This window comes from Polypterus senegalus, chromosome 6, assembly GCF_016835505.1.
Source record: "Polypterus senegalus isolate Bchr_013 chromosome 6, ASM1683550v1, whole genome shotgun sequence".
NCBI classification, from domain to species: domain Eukaryota; kingdom Metazoa; phylum Chordata; class Cladistia; order Polypteriformes; family Polypteridae; genus Polypterus; species Polypterus senegalus.
This window is the reverse complement of record NC_053159.1, coordinates 97,584,599-97,604,991: the sequence shown is the minus strand read 5'-3', so window position 1 is coordinate 97,604,991 and position 20,393 is coordinate 97,584,599. Positions and strand designations below refer to the sequence as shown.

General features: G+C 35.5%; 1 protein-coding gene across 1 annotated transcript in view; it reads left to right on the top strand.

Annotated features, from left to right (window-relative positions):
- Positions 1-20,393, top strand: part of rasa4 (RAS p21 protein activator 4) — a 116,328-nt gene that overhangs the window by 8,198 nt on the left and 87,737 nt on the right. The window contains exon 2 of the mRNA XM_039756614.1: positions 18,252-18,308. Within this exon, the coding sequence (XP_039612548.1) occupies positions 18,252-18,308 (57 nt within the window). The remainder of the gene's footprint in view (positions 1-18,251; positions 18,309-20,393) is intronic.

Genomic DNA, 20,393 nt, shown 5'->3' with positions numbered 1-20,393 from the left:
GTTTGGTATACACACAAGCATAAGGCTGTCTTTTCTTGGTTCCTCACTACATTCTTTCAGCTGACACATTAGCATTTTACCAGACCTTTTGAAGTCCCAGCAATTTAGGTAGCATAGGCAATACAATTTTATAGCACCACATTGTGCTTGGGACCTGAATCTTCTGATTGCCTGCCATGTAACTATTTAATCAATGTTTATTATGGTGCTAAATCTTTATCTGCCAGACCCTAATGACTTCTGGTACTATGTTTGCACAAATTTCCTTTCACTGAATATTTTTCTTTACTTAACCAGTAACAGATGCCTCATTCCAAACCCTGACCCAAAAAAGAGAGAAATCCTTATGTAGTCAGATTTTCTTTACAGTAATCCATCCCTCTTTGGCAAAAATAAAATAAGTTCATTGGTTGGAACTGAGCAGTGTTAGCATTAGCATCTGCTGCGTTGTTTAACAATACTCAAGAATGCACCATTTACATAATTGTGAGCATACAGAGTATGACTGGTGTGTTTGAGGGATTGCAAACCTTCACACAGTAACATAAAATTTATACTTATAGAAAGGCATCTTTACAATTAGAGGCACTTCTGCCCATAGCCAAATATGGCTATTGTTGTTATTGAAATTTTTCATTCTTATTAACTATACATTCTGGACAATAATTTTTGTAAAAAATATATTTCCAACCAGCTTTTAGAATTTTTTTTAATTGGGCTTATCTGATAGACATGCAATTTTTTCTGTCCTTCTGTTTTTGGGCAGAACACACGTGGAACTGCAAAACCAGATCTCATGGTTTTTGTTTTACACAGTATAGACAAAATAATTAAAATGTAAATGTAAGAAACTGATAATGCTTTGGACATAAATCTATCAAAGAGAGCAAATTCACTAAGACCCACACCTTGCTTTCTCCTCATAGTCAGTTATAACTGCCGTGTCCTTACTGCTGTCTCTTTGGCATGTTCTTGCTACATGACACTTGGGGAATACATTTTCTTAATAAGCTGCGCAATTGCATGGCTACTAATTTTTTATTGATATATAATATCATTCTGTAGATGGAAAAACACACATTTAATAGTAAAAGTGCTCATGAGTGTTATATCATGATGTTCCTTCCTGCACTACACTGTTAAATTGTGTTGACTAATTCTACTCACATAGAAGAATCCTAATGCATCCTCTGTAACTCAATGGGAATATGATATGATATGTTATTTAAACTAGGAAAGGCCAATTTTGTTTATGTGAAATTGTGCAGAGCTTCTTTAGAATTTGGCAACAGTTCCTTAGTATTATTCTAAATTAAGTCTGGTCCACTTCTGTCAGTGTCTCTGCTAAACCTTCTATGGTTTTAATTAATATGAGGTACAACACAGTGGGCTCTTTATATTACTAATTAGCTCTCTGTTTTGGGAGAGGATAAGAATGAGAATGAGATTAGAATGAGAACGAGGATGGTTGGAATTTTAGTGTTAGATTTAATTGTTTTAGGATATATGGGATTAACAGTGCTTCTGATTGAACTGACTTTTAAGTCTGTTTTATTTCACTGAAGCTTTTGTTAGATTATCATATTATAACACTTCTTATTTAATACCAAGTTTTGAAACAAATAATGTTAAATTAATTTAAAAAAAAAATAAATTAATTAATAAAAAAATTAAACAAAATGCTGAATTAGTTGTTATTGTCAAGGTTCTCCACCAGCCTCCTGCACATCAGTATCACTCACAAAATGAGCCCTAATAGCATGATCTTACCTCCTCATTCCCTACACCCCATACTTACACAAAGCTGGCTGTTTATTGGTAAATAACAGAAGTAAATTCCAGGAGGGAATTTCTGTGGTCCTGATTTAAATTGGAAGGAACATGAAGCATGAAGCCTTATGTTTGGCCCAAAGGATCTTAAGTATAATATTTGGTCAGGTATAAATGAAAATCAACAGACCACTGCTTGTATATATTGAAATATTAAGCACAGAGCTCTGTAAAATGGCAGTGTGTTAAGTGAACAGGAATGGAAAGCAAAAAAAAATGAAAGAGAGGAATGAGAGGTGAGAAAACACAAGGGCAGCATCTTTGTCAGTTATAAAATGATCCATTATTTGTTAAGCTTGGTCATGGCAGACTTATTTTTGTTTATTTTGTTCTGGTTTCTTCTAGTCACAATGTTATTTTCTCCTTTCTGTTCTGTTCTTCTCTTTCCTACTTTGGACAAATTCAAGATGAGTTGGTGAAAAATATTGAGGTATTGGTGATGTCTGTAAAATATATCTATTGTGAATCCAGTAGAAGGTCCACTGCTGTTGAAATTGTGTTATTATTAAATTTTTACTAAATCTACCAATAAAAAAAATTATCTCAACAATATTGTCTTCGTGTATTGTATATCACATTCCCTTTGTCCTTTGGCATGTTCTTGCAGCCTGACAGCACTTGGCCATGGTTTAATTTCCGTCTGGAATGTAGAGCTAGTGTTATTTATCCATATCCGTAAATGTTTCCTCTTGGAAGTCTTGTTTCCTTCCATAGTCGAAATATGCCATAGAAATCAGTCTTTATTTTATGTAGCATCCTTCATAGAGTACATTAGCTCAAAGAAACCAGTAATGCATTTCAAAATAAAAAAATTAAACACCAAAAGCAAATTTAAACTGCATACATAAAGCAGAATACTGAAGGAAATGAAATGACATTATAGCTGAAATGGGATGGTAGCTGTTATAAAAAAAATCAAATTTGAGACTACAGTTCTAGGTAATAGAATAAAATGTCATCAGTGCCATACAGATTTCAATTTTGTAACTCTACATTTGTGATTGTGTTTGTGTTCGCACCCAATAACAGACTGATGTAAGGGGGCTTCAATCTTGTGGCTCTTTGAACATTTTCAAATCTATCATTATACAATACAATACAATACAATACAGTTTATTTTTGTATAGCCCAAAATCACACAGGAAGTGCCGCAATGGGCTTTAACAGGCCCTGCCTCTTGACAGCACCCCAGCCTTGACTCTCTGAGAAGACAAGGAAAAACTCCCAAAAAACCTTGTAGGAAAATGGAAGAAACCTGGGAAAGGCAATTCAAAGAGAGACCCCTTTTCAGGTAGGTTGGGCGTGCAGTGGGTGTCAAAAGATGGGGGTCAATACAATACAATACACAGAACAGAACAAATCCTCAATACAGCATAAAATAAAAATTTTAGAAGTACGAGCAGTTTAACAGTAGATGATATCATATAATAAGATTTGGATATTTTTAGAGTCCTGGAGACCTCATCCATCTAGCTGCCTCCCCCATTTGGCCATTCCACGGCTGAAACAGTGCTGCCAGCCAATCCATGAAAGGACCCTCTTTCCCATGATTCCTGTGATCCTCCATCAGGGATGACTTTACCATAGGCAGGCAAACAACTTGGCAGGTGGGCGTGGCACCAATGCCACATTTGGGTACCGAGAAAGAAACAGAATAGGTGAGGGTTAGTATTCAAATATAACTATCATGTTACTTATGTTTTAGTGCTAATGACTAACAACAGAGATGCAGTATGTACAGTTAATCAGCAGCTCTAGTCAGGATATGCTAAACTGAAGTAGTGAGTCTTCAGCGGGATTTAAAGGCTGAGACTGAAGGGGCATCTCTTATGGAAGCAGGAAGACCATTCCACAGTTTAGGGGCCCTGTAACTAAAAGCTCGACCTCCCACTGTTATTTTATTAATCCTTGGAATCCTAAGCAGACCGGCATCTTGAGATCTTAATGTGCTCAGGTTTGTAAGTCATGATAAGTTCAGACAAGTAAGCGGACCTTGGCCATTTAATGCTTTATATGTTAAAAGGAGGATTTTGAAATCTGCCCTAAACTTAACTGGGAGCCAGTGTAAGATTTAAGAACTGGAGTTATGTGTTCATATTTTCTTGTTCTTGTAATAATTCTTGCAGCCATTTTGGATTAACTGGAGGCTGTATAGAGAACAGTTTGAACAGCCAGTGAACACCGCATTGCAGTAGTCAATCCTACTAGAGATAAATGCATGAATTAATTTCTCACAATCCTGTTTATTTAGAAAGCCTTAATTTCCTAACATTTTTAAGATGGAAAAACATGTTTTGGACAACTTTGTAATATGCTTTAAATGACATGCTAGAGTCAAAGATAACTCCTAGATTGTGGGCTGATTCAGTAAAATTAATTGGGATTCCAACTGAGTTAAATGATGACAAAATATTGCTGTGATCAGCGTCATTCCCTCCAACAATTAACATCTCTGTTTTATCTGTATTTAAAGACAAGTAGTTCTCATTCATCCATTCCTTTAATTCACTAACACAACTAATTAAAGACAACATCGGAGAAACTTCATTTGATTTAAATGAAAGGTATAACTGGGTGTCATCTGCATACGAGTGAAAATTAACATTATGTTTCCTAATGAGAGATCCCAGTGGAAGCATGTAAAGTGAAAACAGTAAAGGTCCCAGTACTGAGCCCTGGGACACCATATTGAACTTCTGTGTATAATGATGGAGTACTGTCAGCACATTTCTGTACATATTGGAATCGATTTGATAAATAAGAACTAAACCAAGCGAGCACGGACCCTGTAAGCCCAACATCATTTTCTAGCCTGTGCAGTAAAATAGAATGGTCAATGGTGTCAAATGCTGCACTTAAGTCCAACAACATAATTACAGTGGAGTTTCCTTCATCAGAGGATATCAGAATGTCATTTACAACCCGTGTTAGTGCTTTCTGCACTATGACCAGTGCGAAAACCAGACTGGAATTTCTCAAATAAATTTTAATGCTCAAGGTGTGACTGAAGCTGACTGGCGACTACTTTTCAAGTATTTTAGAGAGAAATGGTAAATTTGAAATAGGCCTATAGTTATTTAGTATGTGTGGGTCTAGGTCTGACTTTTTAAGTAAAGGTTTAATGACTGACACTTTTAGTGCATCAGGTACTGTGCCATGCAGTAATGAACTATTGATAATGTTAGAATAGGCTGCAAGAACATCCATTGCACTTTTTACTAGTTTTGTTGGCACTGGATCTAGGGAACAAGTAGTGGGCTTCATTTTAGAAATTAAAGTTAAGACTTCCTGCTCAGTTACAGGATTAAAATTACTAAAGTGCTGAATGCAATGTGAGACAGGGTCTGCTAAGCTAGTATTTGGTTTGTACTGTGATGCTGAGATCTGGGATCTTATATTTTTAATTTTCTCATTGAAGAAGTTCATAAAGTCTGTACTGCTAATATCTGTTGGTATTTTGCACTGTTGATCTGAATTCCCATTTGTTAATTTAGCCACTGTTCTAAAAGTACCCTAGGATTTTTATTATTGCTATCTATTAATGTAGAATAGTATTCTGAGCAGCTTTAAAGAGGGCTTTTTTATATTTATTAACACTCTCTGTCCATGCAATTTGAAAGACATGTAGCTTTGTTGTTCTCCATCTGCGCTCCAGTTTTCGACACTCTAATTTAAGAGCTCGAGTGTTTTCATTAAACCAGGGAGAGTTTCTATGTGCTTTGATCACTTTTGTTTTAGGGGAGCCACTGTGTCCAGAGCATCTCTCAAGGTCACATTATAATGTGATGTTAGCTGATCTAAATTGTTTTCCACATTTACATTTGATGTTAACTGATCTAAATGGTTTTCCACAATTACACTCGACTTACTCAAGGTATCTATAAATTTTGAAGCAGAATTACAATCTAGATGTTGCACTGTCTTTGTTTTAATCTGTGAGTGCGTTGGCATGGGCAGAACTAAATCAAATGTAATTAAGAAGTGATCGGAAATAACTACATTTAATGGAGTAATATTTAAATTTTGAATTTCAACTTTGTAAGTTATAATTAAATCTAATGTGTTATGATTATGAGTTGGACCTTTGACAATCTGACAAAATCCTACTGAATTTAACAAATAAGTAAAACATTTGCTAAAAGTGTCAGTTTCCACATCAATGTGTACATTAAAATCCCCATCAGAACTACGTGATCATAATTTATAGCCAAATCAGACAGAAGGTTGCTAAATTCAGTCATGAACAATGAATATGGCCCTGGTGGTCTGTAGACTAGCACTATAATTGTGTTGGAATCTGTTTTAATATTTAAAATGAATGCCTCAAAGGATGTAAAGTTGCCTAAATTTTTTAAGTGATTTGCATTTTGTTACAATGAATTATTCCAAGGCCTCCTCCTCGACCAGAATCTCTAGACTTATGAAGGAACGAGTATCCATCTGGTGACGCCTCAGCTAGGGAACAGTGTCACATTTACTAAGCCAGGTTTCAGTAAGAAGACACAGATCAGATTTTGTACTTAATACAATATCATTTACCAAAACAGCTTTAGTGCCAAGAGAGCAAATGTTCAATAAACAGCATTTAAAACTGCATGGTTCTTTCTGAACTGCTGATATATTTTTGTTTTAATTTGAATTAAATTTCTATTACAGATGCCCCTGGTGGAGGTCTGGTTTTATTCCTTGGTCTAATTATACACTTTATTTTTTGGTTATCAATTAATTTAGGGTTTGTATCAAGACTAAATTTACTGGATGCCCCACGACAGGGATTATGGGTAACAGCTTCAGGAAAATAACAGGTGGGATAAACAACAGCCTGTGATTTAAGATCACATGACTGCGGCCTCGATGGTGCTCTAATCAGTCAACCAGGCAGTTTTGCTGCCATATTTTGGGATAATACATAAGATCCCCTCCAGTTAGGACGAAGACCATCTCTTCTGAAAAATCCAGGCCTTTCCCAAAAATCATCCCAATTGTTCACAAACGCTATGCTTTTATTTGCACACCAGGATTCTAGCCAGCAGTGAAGGGAATGCAATCTGCTATAAATCACATCCCCTCTATATAATCTTGGTAAGGGACCATGAATGATTTATGAATGATTTGTTTCAATATTGCAACAGCCTGCCGCCCCAAGTGTATGAGTATTGCCAGATCTGAATTGGATTTAGAATTTGTTTGATGTTTTGTTTGATCTGATCTGATGATGCCCAGGACATAAAGAAAAATGCTTATCTGATTTTGAAAATATTTAGTGTGTTGTTTCATTGACATGACTATTTAATGTTTTGTGCCCTTTAGAGAAGAATAGTTGTATTTTTATAGGCCCTGCTACTTTTGAGGCACTGGCAGACTGAAGAGGTTGTTGTGGATGATGATCCTTTCAAGTTATGTTGTTGAGAGCATTAGCTACCTATGGCAAACTTGGAAAAGGGGAAAATGGTGATCCAAAGTGTGTAAAGAAAGTACAACATAGAATCTGAGCTGTTTCCACCGATTTGACCCAGAAGGGACCTGCACATGGGTTTTCTCTTTTGTTCTTTTTTTATTTAAACCCCATCTCTTTTGGCCATAAGTATATCTTGGGCTATGCCCATCTTAAATTATCCAAAAGTCATTTATGTCAGAAACTTTCAGGTCTGTAATGATGTGTCTTCTTTAATTTGTCCCAGCTTAGCTAAGCTCAACCTGTATTAAATACTGGACATAGTGTGGTGAGTTTCTCCTTGATTTGTTCCTCTTTGGATTTTGGATGTGCTTAACTATTACTTGTTCTCCACAATAAAAAAACAACATCCTTGGCATCTGAATTGTTAGCTGAATCAAAAGATAGGAAAATGGACTGAAAATATAGAGTATTAAAATGCAACTGAATTAGCCAATTTTCTTATTCTGTGTGTCATGCACCAGTTCATTCTAAAAAATTCTTCAGGATTCCGTACCTCCAACTAAAGTTTCTCAGAAAGATGTACAGCATCAAAAACACAACCAGTTGGAGAAGCTATTTTGAGCTGATTTCTAAAATCTTGTTGAAGATTTTAGAAGTTAAAATAGTTGAGACATAAATTTGAAAAATGTTAATTACAGCAAGATATGAAGCAACCATAGGGTGTTCGGTAAGTTATCCAAAGGTCATTTCTTTAATAACATTAAGTTTACAGTTATTGTATTTATTTATAATTATTGCATTTGTCAATTATTTGGAAGTGTTTTTGGATTCTTCTTAAGGTTTACCACATAGTCTCAAATGGAACATACAGTATAATATAACCAAGTTAGGGTTACATCTACTTTTATATACATATTTATAATAATTTGTCTAAGTGAAAATGGAATTGGGAAAAGTACCAAACTCTTAAAATATCATATATGTCATTGTGTTATTTATTAAAAAAAGTTTAAAAATTGTAGAGAAAGTGGTATTTTGGTTTGCAAATCTCCTTGCCTTAGTTTTTTTCGGCATTATTTAAAAAAAATCCTACAATAAAATGTAAATTGGTTATCATACATGCATTGAAATTGGTCTGTGTATTTAACAAATGTTATAATTGGTGAAAAGTGGCCTTTTAACCCTTGCAGTTCAAAGAACTGGTTGTGTACTTCTAGAGTTCTAAGACAAGAAGATACCCACTTTCATTCCAGTATGTTAAAGGCTTACAAGCAGAAAAGGTCACCCCTACTAGGTGACTCTTTATGCCTGCTACACCTTTGTTAACAAAAAGAGTAGGTTTATGGCTGTGTGCTTTCATACGTCCAGACCTTGTAGATGCATTTTTCTTGTTTTTAGCATCTACTGATGTTTAGAAATGGCAAATGACAACATAGTATCTTTGATATGAGCTATAGTTACATTGCTAAGTCAATCTGAAGTCAACATTTGCTATATATACAATATGAAGTAATTCACCTTATTTAGTGATGGTTTCAGTATAAAATCATTAAGCAAATAAAGAAACATCTAGAAAGAGGCAAAGCAGTATCTAACATATCCTTTTAAAGAAGCAGCAAGCACTGGAAGAATCCTTTAAAGCTTTATACACTCATAGGAATGGAGTAACATGCATTAAAGAGTGTAGTCTATTGAAATGTCAATGCTTTCAGTCTCAGAAATAATTACCCTTAAAGCATTGTGGTCAAGAGTGTCTTGTTCCGAAAAAAAAATTTAAAGTGTTTACAAAGAGACATTCTTAATCCAAGTTAATACTGATGAATTCCTTTCAATATGTGATATGTTTTTCAACAAAGAATAATAATGTTAAATTCATAACATTGATCTGATATAAAATTAATATTTCTAAAGTGTGCTGAAAGCAACGGTTTAAACCAAACATTAAACTAGCAGGAGATATTATGCTATTGATATATTGTTTCATAAAAAAATAATTGAAAAATCTTTTGATAATTATGTTTTATTACCCTTCTGATTAATATTCCAGATACTGTAGAAGGGACAGATATGCATGCCAAATGTTAAACATCATGTACAAGATTCTTCATTATAGGGCAGGGCAATATGGCCAAAAATATTTATCACAATATATTTTTGAACATTTGCGATAACGATATAACTGACGATATGATTGACGTGAGACAAAATACTTTACAACTCCACAACTTTATTAGTGTAAAAAAACCCCTTCAATTTATTTTCACTTAAACAAGCAGCTGTTTTTATGTGCATTAAAGCTATATAAAAATTTAACAGTGCAAATGCAAATTCCTTGCTGACAGTTTAACCAAAAGGCATTTCCAGTGGAAATGGGCTGACATATCCTGAGCATAACCATGTATAATATCCACAAAACTTAAAAAAAGTTGCTTTGCAACATAAAACTGCAGTGTGCCAAATAAATAAGTCAAATAATAAAATTGCACAAACTCTTGAGTAAAAACAAAACAAACAAACAAAAAACATGGATAAATTATTGCTACTGCTCATGGAAGTTTTCTACTGTACATTTCAAGTTTTAAGATTCTTTGTCAGAAACACTAACATGTTCAAAGATGTGGGCTTAAGGGAGGACTTTGACAAGTTACCATGTTTCCACCTGTGCTGAACAACCTTTCAGATGCAGAGCTAGTTGCTGGAATGCAGAGGTATTTCCTAGCTAATCTTAATTAAATGAACGGTAAAAAAGTAAGAGCGAAGCGACGGTGACTTATTGAGGCAGGCAGCCGAGACCACAATAGCACGGGGCTCGATGTAGTGCGCATCAAGTTGATCTAAAATGTGCGCTCAGATTTGAAAAAATGTGTCTTTTCAAGTTCTATTTGGATATAAGTAGGTTCTATTTAGTCGACAGAAATATCTTTGGTAGGAATGTAAGTTGAATTTAGTCTTTACATTTCTCTGGTAAAAATAAATTTATGCAATGATGACTAAATTTAACTTACATTCCGACAAAACATATTTATGTCGACTAAATAAAAATTACTTATATTTAAAATTTAAATAGAACTTGAACAGATGCGATAGTTCATAATGCCCACGCAGCACTACGTGCACGTAAGTCATCCGTTTTAACAAGCAGCGTATTGTACTGATATGAAATAGCCTGCCCATTTAATAATTTAGGAATGGATAGTAAAATTAAGACTTTGTACAAATAATGTTTTTCATTTTTCTTCCTTGATGGATTCTGGCACGCCCAGCAACAGCTGCTCGCACCCCAAAGGGTATATCTATAATAATAAAAGGCAAAGCCCTCACTCACTCACTCACTCACTCACTCACTCACTCACTCACTCACTGACTCATCACTAATTCTCCAACTTCCCATGTAGGTAGAAAGCTGAAATTTGGCAGGCTTATTCCTTACAGCTTACTTACAAAAGTTAAGCAGGTTTCATTTCAAAATTCTATGCGTAACGGTCATAACGGTCGATAACGTTCGACAACGTCTGCCATGTTGAACTTTCTTATTTATGGCCCCATCTTCACGAAATTTGGTAGGCGGCTTCCCTGCGCTAACCGAAACCGATGTACTTACTTATTTCGATGGTATGACGCCACTGTCGGCCGCCATATTGAACTTTCCAACGTCACCAATTTTCAAACTTCCCGCGTAGGTAGAAGGCTGACCCCATCTTCACGAAATTTGTTAGGTGGCTTCCCTGCGCTAACCAAAACCGATGTACGTACTTATTTCAGTGGTATGACGCCACTGTCGGCCGCCATATTGAATTTTCCAAACGTCACTAATTCTCCAACTTCCCGTGTAGGTAGAAGGCTGAAATTTGGCAGGCCCATTCCTTACAGCTTACTTACAAAAGTTAAGCAGGTTTCATTTTGAAATTCTACACGTAACGGTCATAACGGTCAACAACGTCCGCCATATTGAACTTTCTTATTCATGGCCCCATCTTCACAAAATTTGGTAGGCGGCTTCCCTGCGCTAACCGAAACCAATGTACATACTTATTTTGGTGGTATGATGCCACTGTCAGCCACCATATTAAACTTTCCAACGTCACTAATTCTCCAACTTCCCGTGTAGGTAGAAGGCTGAAATTTGGTACTTATTTCGGTGGTATGATGCCACTGTCGGCCGGCATATTGAACTTTTAACGGAAACCGATGTCCGTACATATTTCGTTAGTATGACATCACTGTCGGCCGCCATATTGAACTTTCCAACGTCACTAATTCTCCAACTTCCCGTGTAGGTAGAAGGCTGAAATTTGGCAGGCTCATTCCTTACAGCTTACTTACAACAGTTAAGCAGGTTTCATTTCGAAATTCTACGCGTGACGGTCATAACGGTCAACAACGTCCGCCATGTTGAACTTTCTTATTTACGGCCCCATCTTCACGAAATTTGGTAGATGGCTTCCCTGAGCTAACCGAAACCAATGCACATACTTATTTCGGTGGTATGACGCCACTGTCGGCCGACATATTGAACTTTTCAACAGTCTTTGTTACTTATGGGCCCATCTTCAAGAAATTTGGTACACGGGTTCCCAACGCTAACTGAATCCTACTTACGCACATATATACGTCCATAGCCTGCACCTCGGTCACCGCGTGAGGTGACGTTGTGTCCCCCATCCCAACGCCTCCCACGTTGTTGGCTGGCTACCTGCATATATAAGACTGTCCGTCGCTCCGGTCTCTACATTCCCTTCCTTGCTTCGCCACGGGATTCACGTCTCCCTACTGATAACTACAGCCCTAATTTGTTTAATCCACGGCTTCTCCGCTATTTTATTGTTTGTTTATTACAATTATAGTTATTGTATAGGTATTTTACACTTACTTTACATTGCTCAGGTACCCATTTCCTTTATCATTCCAACCCCCATTACCATGTCTATCGAGATGATCACTATAGATCAAAGAACTGTCACTTACCGAGTGGTTTCCATGCCCGGAGATAGCACCTACCTTTTCCATTCTCTTTGTTACATATTGCACGGCCATATCAGGCTCACTCTTGATATCCGGAGGAAGATTCTGTCTTATGTATTGAATGACTGGGACAGGTTCAAGGTGTGGACTGATGACGGTACAGGAGATAATTATACTACACAGGAGCACTAGAAGAGTGAAATGCTTAAGCCCTTCACCTATGGTTCTGCATGTGAGTTGATGGCTGCCGCTGAATTGTTCGGTTGTCGCTTTCAAGTGTACGAAATGGCCAAATAGTTTACACCTTTCGACAACCGCCAATGCCTCTTAAACATCTTAGATTCAAAGGGGACGATTTCAGTAGTGGACACTTTGATGTTTATGAATGTTTAAACTCTCAAAAACTGGGTGTGATTTTATCAATGAAACAGGTTGTGTGCTTACAACGCTTGACAGATGCCAAATGTCACTTCAACACAACAAATCCTGCAAATACTGTCGCAATTGAAACAAACCATGAAACTCAACTCGATTATGACAGCAGCAATCCAAGCTGTGACATTTGAGACAAGATTACTGTTCACATGGCCAACTGTACGTTGCATCCTTAAGAGTAAGCTCAGCGCACAGCTTGGTCATGTTACAACCGGAGGGCCGAACTGACAACATGGTATACAAAGAGAACCTTAACAAATAATTATTGGCATATTTTCCCTCAGTTTAAAAGGTTTAATTTTCTTCTTAATAAAATTTTAATGCAGTACTTTGCGCTGCAAGTGCGGTATTTTGCTAGTATATATATATATATGTATATATATATATATATATATATATATATATATATATTAGACATTAAGCCCGTTAAAATAACGGGCGCTAGAACAGTAGTGCATAAACATTTGTATGAACAGACTATATTAAATGGCAAGGGACCTTGTATGTGGCTGTAATATGTGTCACTGTATTGTGTGCCTTTAATTTTCTCTCTCAGTAATACTGGTTTGTATTTCCGTGAAATGCCTGTAATTTTGTCTGACAGTAATACAGTGGAACCTCGGTTTACGACCATAATTCGTTCCAAAACTCTGGTTGTAACCCGATTTGGTCGTGAACCGAAATAATTTCTCCCATAGGATTGTATGTAAATACAATTAATCCATTCCAGACCGTATGAACTGTATGTAAATATATATTTTTTTAAGTTTTTAAGCACAAATATAGATACTATAGAAAGCACAGCGTAATAGTAAACTAAATGTAAAAACATTGAATAACACTAAGAAAACCTACAACAGAGAAAACTAACACTGCAAGAATTTGCGCTATAGCCTTATGACCTGCTCGCTAAAAACTCTTTTTTTAATGAGTTTTAAGCACAGGGTAAAAAAATGAACATTTGAAAAATCTGTAATTTAATAAACAACCAAGAAAAGTAATATTGCAACAATGCACGCGCGTGCCTGTGTGTGTGTGTCTCTCTCGCGCGCCTGTGTGTGTGTGTCTCCCTCGCGGGCCTGCGTGTGTGTGTCATTCAGGTGACTACCTGTTGAAGCTCATCGAGAGAATGCCAAGAGTGTGTAAAGTAGTAATCAGAGCAAAGGGTGGCTATTTTGAAGAAACTAGAATATAAAAAATGTTTTAAGTTATTTCACCTTTTTTTGTTAAGTACATAACTCCACATGTGTTCATTCATAGTTTTGATGCCTTCAGTGAGAATCTACCAATGTAAATGGTCATGAAAATAAAGAAAACACATTGAATGTGGAGGTGTGTCCAAACTTTTGGCCTGTACTGTATGTGTACAGTATGTGTATACTGTATATGTACATATGTATGTATATGTTGTGAAAGGCACTATATAGCGCCTGACCCGACACAGATTGGACACAGGAGGCACATCTAAAATACAAAAGACTTTTATTTCTCTTCAGCTGGGGGGCACGTCTTCCCCGTAATCCCCCAGCCACAACACAGTCCCAAGCACCAGTACCGCACAAGCACTTTTCACTTCCTTGGCACCACCACTCCTCCCTAGCAACCTTGTCCTCCTCCACCCGACTCTGGCCGATGAGTGGTGGTTGCTGGCTCCCTTTTATAGGTCACCTGGAAGTGCTCCAGGTGTTTGATCACCAAGATGATCACTTCCAGGTGTGATGAATCTGTTGCCCACACGGGCTCAGGAGTCCCAAACACAACACCCCTTGGCGGTACCTGCGGGACCCAACAGGGCTGCCCCCAACTCCAAATCCCAGGGAGCCCTGTGGGAAACCGAGGCACTACACCAGCCCAGGGGGGCGGCCATCTAGCGTCCAGGGGGAGGTATTGCACCGTCCAGGGCTGCTCCCCCTGAATACAATGTGCAGGGGCGTCTGTCACAATGTATATATGTGTGTGTATATATATACTGTATATATATATATATATATATATATATATATATATATATATATATATATATGACAGCAACACTCGTAACAGTGACAAAACAATTACATTGGCAATCATGTTACGTTATTTTCAAATGTTTCCTTTTCTTTTTCATTACTTCTTTAACACACTACTTCTCCGCTGCGAAGCGCAGGTATTTTGCTATCCATCCAACCATTTTCTAACCCGCTGAATCCGAATACAGGGTCACGGGGGTCTGCTGGAGCCAATCCCAGCCAACACAGGGCAGGAACCAACCCACCGCAGGACACACACAAACACCAAGCACACACTAGGGCCAATTTAGAATCGCCAATCCACCTAACCTGCATGTCTTTGGATTGTGGGAGGAAACCGCAGTGCCCGGAGGAAACCCACGCAGACACGGGGAGAACATGCAAACTCCATGCAGGGAGGACCCTGGAAGTGAACCCGGGTCTCCTAACTGCGAGGCAGCAGCGCTACCACTGCGCCACCGTGCCGCCCCGTATTTTGCTAGTATATATATCTTGCAGCACGACTGCCCACATCCAGCCTGCCTGTTCATTTTTAAAGACAACTAAAGATTAATTAAAACATTATTATTACCATCATATTAATATTAGCATTTTATATGTATAGATTCATGTGTAGTGTGTACTTTCAGGCTTACAATTGAATGGGCATGTGATGAGATTGCAGCATAGTAGCATAGCAGCAAAGACAGAATGAAGCAACTGTACAGCTCTTCAGATTCTTCATTTTTAACTGTAGTAAGCTGGCTCAAACATGTATGATGTTACTTTCTGGGAAAATATTTTCAAATTTGCACTAACTCAAGGAAAAAAAATTAAAAGAAAAATGTTAATCAATAATGTGCAAATAGTAAAACTCATTTGATTTCTATCAAATACTAAGTTATAGTTTTCAAAAAGAGACTAAAATTATGATTATCTTTGTTTCAGGTTAAGACTTAGCAAAAGATAAATAAAGAAAACATTGATGTGCAGGCCAAGACCACATCAGTTGGCAAACTTTGTTTACGTCTATATACATGTGCAGTATATAATATTTTCTTTGGAATATTTTATTGACTTTAGAATAGCAGTACAAATATTTTATTAAGATACCAACTAAATCCAGTTGTGTGTTAAATGCATTATCAGGTAGCCACAATGAAAACCCACTTTCCTCCCAGGTGATGCCAAAAGAAAAAAGATGTTTGAGAGAAATGAGAGAATGCATGAAAATAGCAAGATAAAGAAAAAGATATATGGTGGAAAGTAAGCAGTCATAGATGATAAAATGATTGTTTTAAAGAGTTGTGGCTAAGGACAACATTGATTAAAAAAATCACATACTGTATTCTGGAAAATTTCTGTGATGTTTCGAGATAAGCAATGTTTTTTAATTTTAAGTAGTATATGACATTGCTTCCCTGTTATAACAGGTGGAACGGTATTCCTTCAAATGTTCAAAATGAGACAGTAAGCTTGCAGTATAGTGAAGTCTATTAGTGAAATCTATTTTTTAGAGTACTTACTAATTAATGTCCTGCATCTAATATTAGACAAAAAACAAATAAAATATGAGAATTTATGAAAATCCTGATGCAGTTTGAAAAATGTAGTATTAATCACATTTTTATTTGAGTTTTCTGTCTGTTTTGGGGTTTTGACCCAAGTTTTTTATTTTAGAACTTTTTTCACATTTGAATTTAGAATTACAGAGTGTTTTGTTACTGTCATATTTTTCTTTGCTAATGTGTCACCATTAGAGTTGCATTATGTGACTTCGATCATAGGTTGTGCTAATATAAATATGGCAATGATTGCTCACTGAACCATTCCCGATAGATAGAACAACCTTTTTAAATTTCTTAGATAATAGATAGTTTTTTCTCATGTAGGCCCTAATGGTAGGATTGTGCGCCTTTGGTACACATAATTGGTTTCTTTCTGTCTAATAATAATATTTGAAAACAACAAAAATGTAAGCAATCAGAAAAACACTTGAACCAAAGAAAGAACCCTATTTAAACTTTGACTGACCTACTGACCAGCATTAAAGCAAAATCAACTTCATATTGTCATGTTTCATCCAGGATTTCCAGGAGAAGACCAACATGCATGTGGAAACCTACTAGTTAATACATCTAGTAGTTTGCTTTTGAAAAAGAGAAATATTGCATACGAACATAATAATATTAATGATACATGTTATTTATATAGCACATTTCCCATGCTCAAAGCATTTAATTCATTTAATATTTAAAATTAATTAATCGATTTACACTAAATAATAAATAAATGTTTAAATGTGATGATGGCAATAACATGCAACAACGCAACAGAACAAAAATTGACTGTTACTGGAAAGTTTAACTTTTAATTATTTAATGTTCTTTGGTGGCAGAGTTATAAACTATTGTTTTTTACCTCAAACTTCTCTTCAAGACAAATGATTTGTCATCTCCTGCAATCTGATTTTCTTTGGTATCATTTATACTTTATTAACATTATTAAGCTGCTTTATGCCTGATATGCCTAGCACCTACGGAATGTTCATGATGTCTGACTAGTATCTATCACAGTTTAAGATGATTTTTTAAAAAATACCTGAAATGAGTTACAGCACACATTCATATGCTAAGTTTGACTTATTACAAAAATCAATAAAATAATAATTTACAAAATAATCATTTTAGCAGCTCTATTCCTAAGCATTGAAGATGATCTCATAACTTGAAGTATTTTTTATTCCAGAATAATTAGTTTTAGAATGTGAGATTAGCCGTTTTGTTTTGCCTGAGCATTGAATACAAAGCCCTGTTTCCAAATGAGATGAATATGCATGTGCTGTATGGTAGAGTCAGAGGAGTAAAGACATTTTTTTCTTATCAGGACTGTGAACTCGTAAGAAAATATCATCAGTTAAGAGGACAATAGGGTCAGTTTGATTGAACACCATCAGCTTTTTATGGTTAGCATTGCTCCATCATTTTAAGGATATTTCAACGATCAGTAATGTAGGATGGTATTGTATGTAAAATGTTCATTTTTGAACATCACCACAGTTTTAGTGGAATGTCTTTTTTAATGCATCAGACTTAAAAAACATTGCATATAGTCAAAAATCTAAATTGTGTTGCCACATGCACAGCAGAATACTTGGTGAATACTTAAACCTACTTTGAAAAGACCTATGCTCATTGCTATACATTTCTGAAATATTACTGAGTATAGCTGATTGTAGAAATAAAAAGTAGCCAGGATGAAATTCTACAAATGACAGGCTTCAGATTCAGGATATTTGGAATTCCCAAATGCTCAGTCTCTAAAACTTGGTACTTCACATATGAGATAAAAATCAAGATTTAGATTTTTTTTATACACTTTATTAATCCCTGAGGGGAAATTATCTTTTTCACATGACTTTTTGAGGTTAAAGTACAGGATCAGCCTTTGTACAGAGCCTTGTTCAATGGCCCAACAGAGTGGGATCCCTTTAGACAGTAAAAGGATTTAAACTGACAACCTTCCAGATACCAGTGCAGATCCTTAGCCAAAGAGCTACCACTCTGAAGATGACTATTAATTTGTTTTTTTGCATAAAAGCTATTTTTGGAAGTACCTCACATTTTTTTTTCCCTCAGCTCTGGCAGCAGTGACCCATATTGCATTGTTCGGATTGATAGTGAAGCCATCATAAGGTAAGTGGTCTTTTTACATGTAAATCTATGAATCTATTAATAACAGTTTAATTTTATGTTTCTACTGAAAAGCTAAAACAAGTTTACAGGCCATTTTGAAATGGTTTACTCATATTTGCATAGTTTGATCTCAGTAATACTTTGACTGGTGGTTTTAATGTTTTTGTGTTATTTTACTTTAGTTTTAAGTTAATAAATAAGACCTGTTTTTCCTTAACTGTTGTTTCCATCAATATCATAAGTAAGCTATAATTAATATCCTATTAACAAGACCAAGCTAGATCAATACCGGTAAGACTTTTACAAACAAATTTTTAAAGGATGCAAAATATTGTTTAATTATCATTATCATCAAAGTCCCACAAAATATTGAGATAATTTTTGCCAGTATCACACACCCCTAGATATGGTGTCAACACAAATATATAAAAAACTGTAGTAAAAGGATTTCCAGAATCAATACCTCCTGCTGTCTTTTTATTGACTAAAAATTTCTTGTTTCTGTTTTTTTTTTTTTTTGCTTTTGATCAATTGTCTCTGGTGCTTCAAAGAACATATTTAACACAGCTGTTGCTTGCTGCCCTCCACTTACTTAAACAGATAATCCATTTATATTTTAAGAAGTTGCATACTAAAGGTAAATATAACAGAAATAAATATCTACTATTCCTGCTAATTACAGTGCTTAGATATTGTCTTTCATTTGTTTTGGAGTTTTATCTCAAGTCTAATTCAGAGTGAAACCTTAGCTTACACAAAACCTGTATTAGGATATTGACATATTTCCAGATGATGCAATGACAGGGAAGCTCAAATCGTACTCATAGAAGTGCCAACACAAGATTTAAAAAGAGGTCCTGAGAGGCACCAAGATGATTTTCATTTATCTTTATAGAATAAATATTGATAAAATGATAAAGGGATCATGTTGGTAATGCATATCTAATTCTTTTATTTTAAATATACTGTATAATGTTTAGACACTAATAAAATTGCACAATTTTTTTTTTTAGTTTTCAATTCAATGTAGCTACCTAGGCTCCACAGTATTGTCAGGCATGCAAAAATCTTCCTGACAAAAGAAGAGAACAAAATGGTACTTTTCTTTGTAGCGACTGGAAGAAAGGACAAATGGCTTTTTTTAGATCAAAACATAAGCAGAGATTGCTACACCAAAAGACAAAAGATTGACAGCCAAACAAAAGGGCATAACAAACTCAAAGCCACTAGACAAATCAAGGACTTAAGCTATTATTAAATTTCTTGCAAAATTCATTTTCTCTGGCCAATGAGTATTTCAGTGATATTTACAAAGTGCAAGTGTTATTCTTATTTTAAGATATTTTTTAAGTTTTAGTTTGTATTTAGCTTTTCACTCTAATTTTTAGGTTTTCATTATTTTTAGTTTTCAGCATTTTCTAGTTTTAGTCTTTGTTTCATTTTTTTAGTTTTTATTTAGTTTTAGTTTTTGACCATTTTATGGTTTTAGTTTTTATTTTGGCTTTTGTTCTATTTTTTAGTTTTTATTTAATTTTAGTCCGCCATAACTGACCACATATACACTGTCTTTCAAGTTTAAAAACATAGTTTTCTTTAGAGTTGTCAAAATGTATATCATTCATGTTGTATACCTGTAAACTTAATACATATAATCTTACTTTCTATGACAGAGCTCAATTTTTTCAAGATAATGTGACAATTTAGGACTTCCATTATAATATCAAATAAACAGTGTGCTCTGGTGTCATTTGTTACTTTAAGTTACAATAAGTTTAAGCAAATCATTATTTAATTGCAAAAGTGCTTTCATTTTTATTTGTGTGATTCTCTTTGCATGCAGTGTTATGTTATTTTTATAATTTCTGATTCTGACCATGTCATCTACCCTATTCCAGACTTTAAATGTATGTTTTTCTCAGGGAACTCTTACTGTGCTTATTTTTTAAAATAATGTTGAAGTCACCTCTTCAGGATCTTTTCAGGTCGGCAGAGGAGGCCTGTCCTGGCCAGTGAAGCCTTTTGGAGGACTTATACCCATTTTGCATTCATGTAGGCTCCAATTCATGTCAACTGGCACTTGATGAG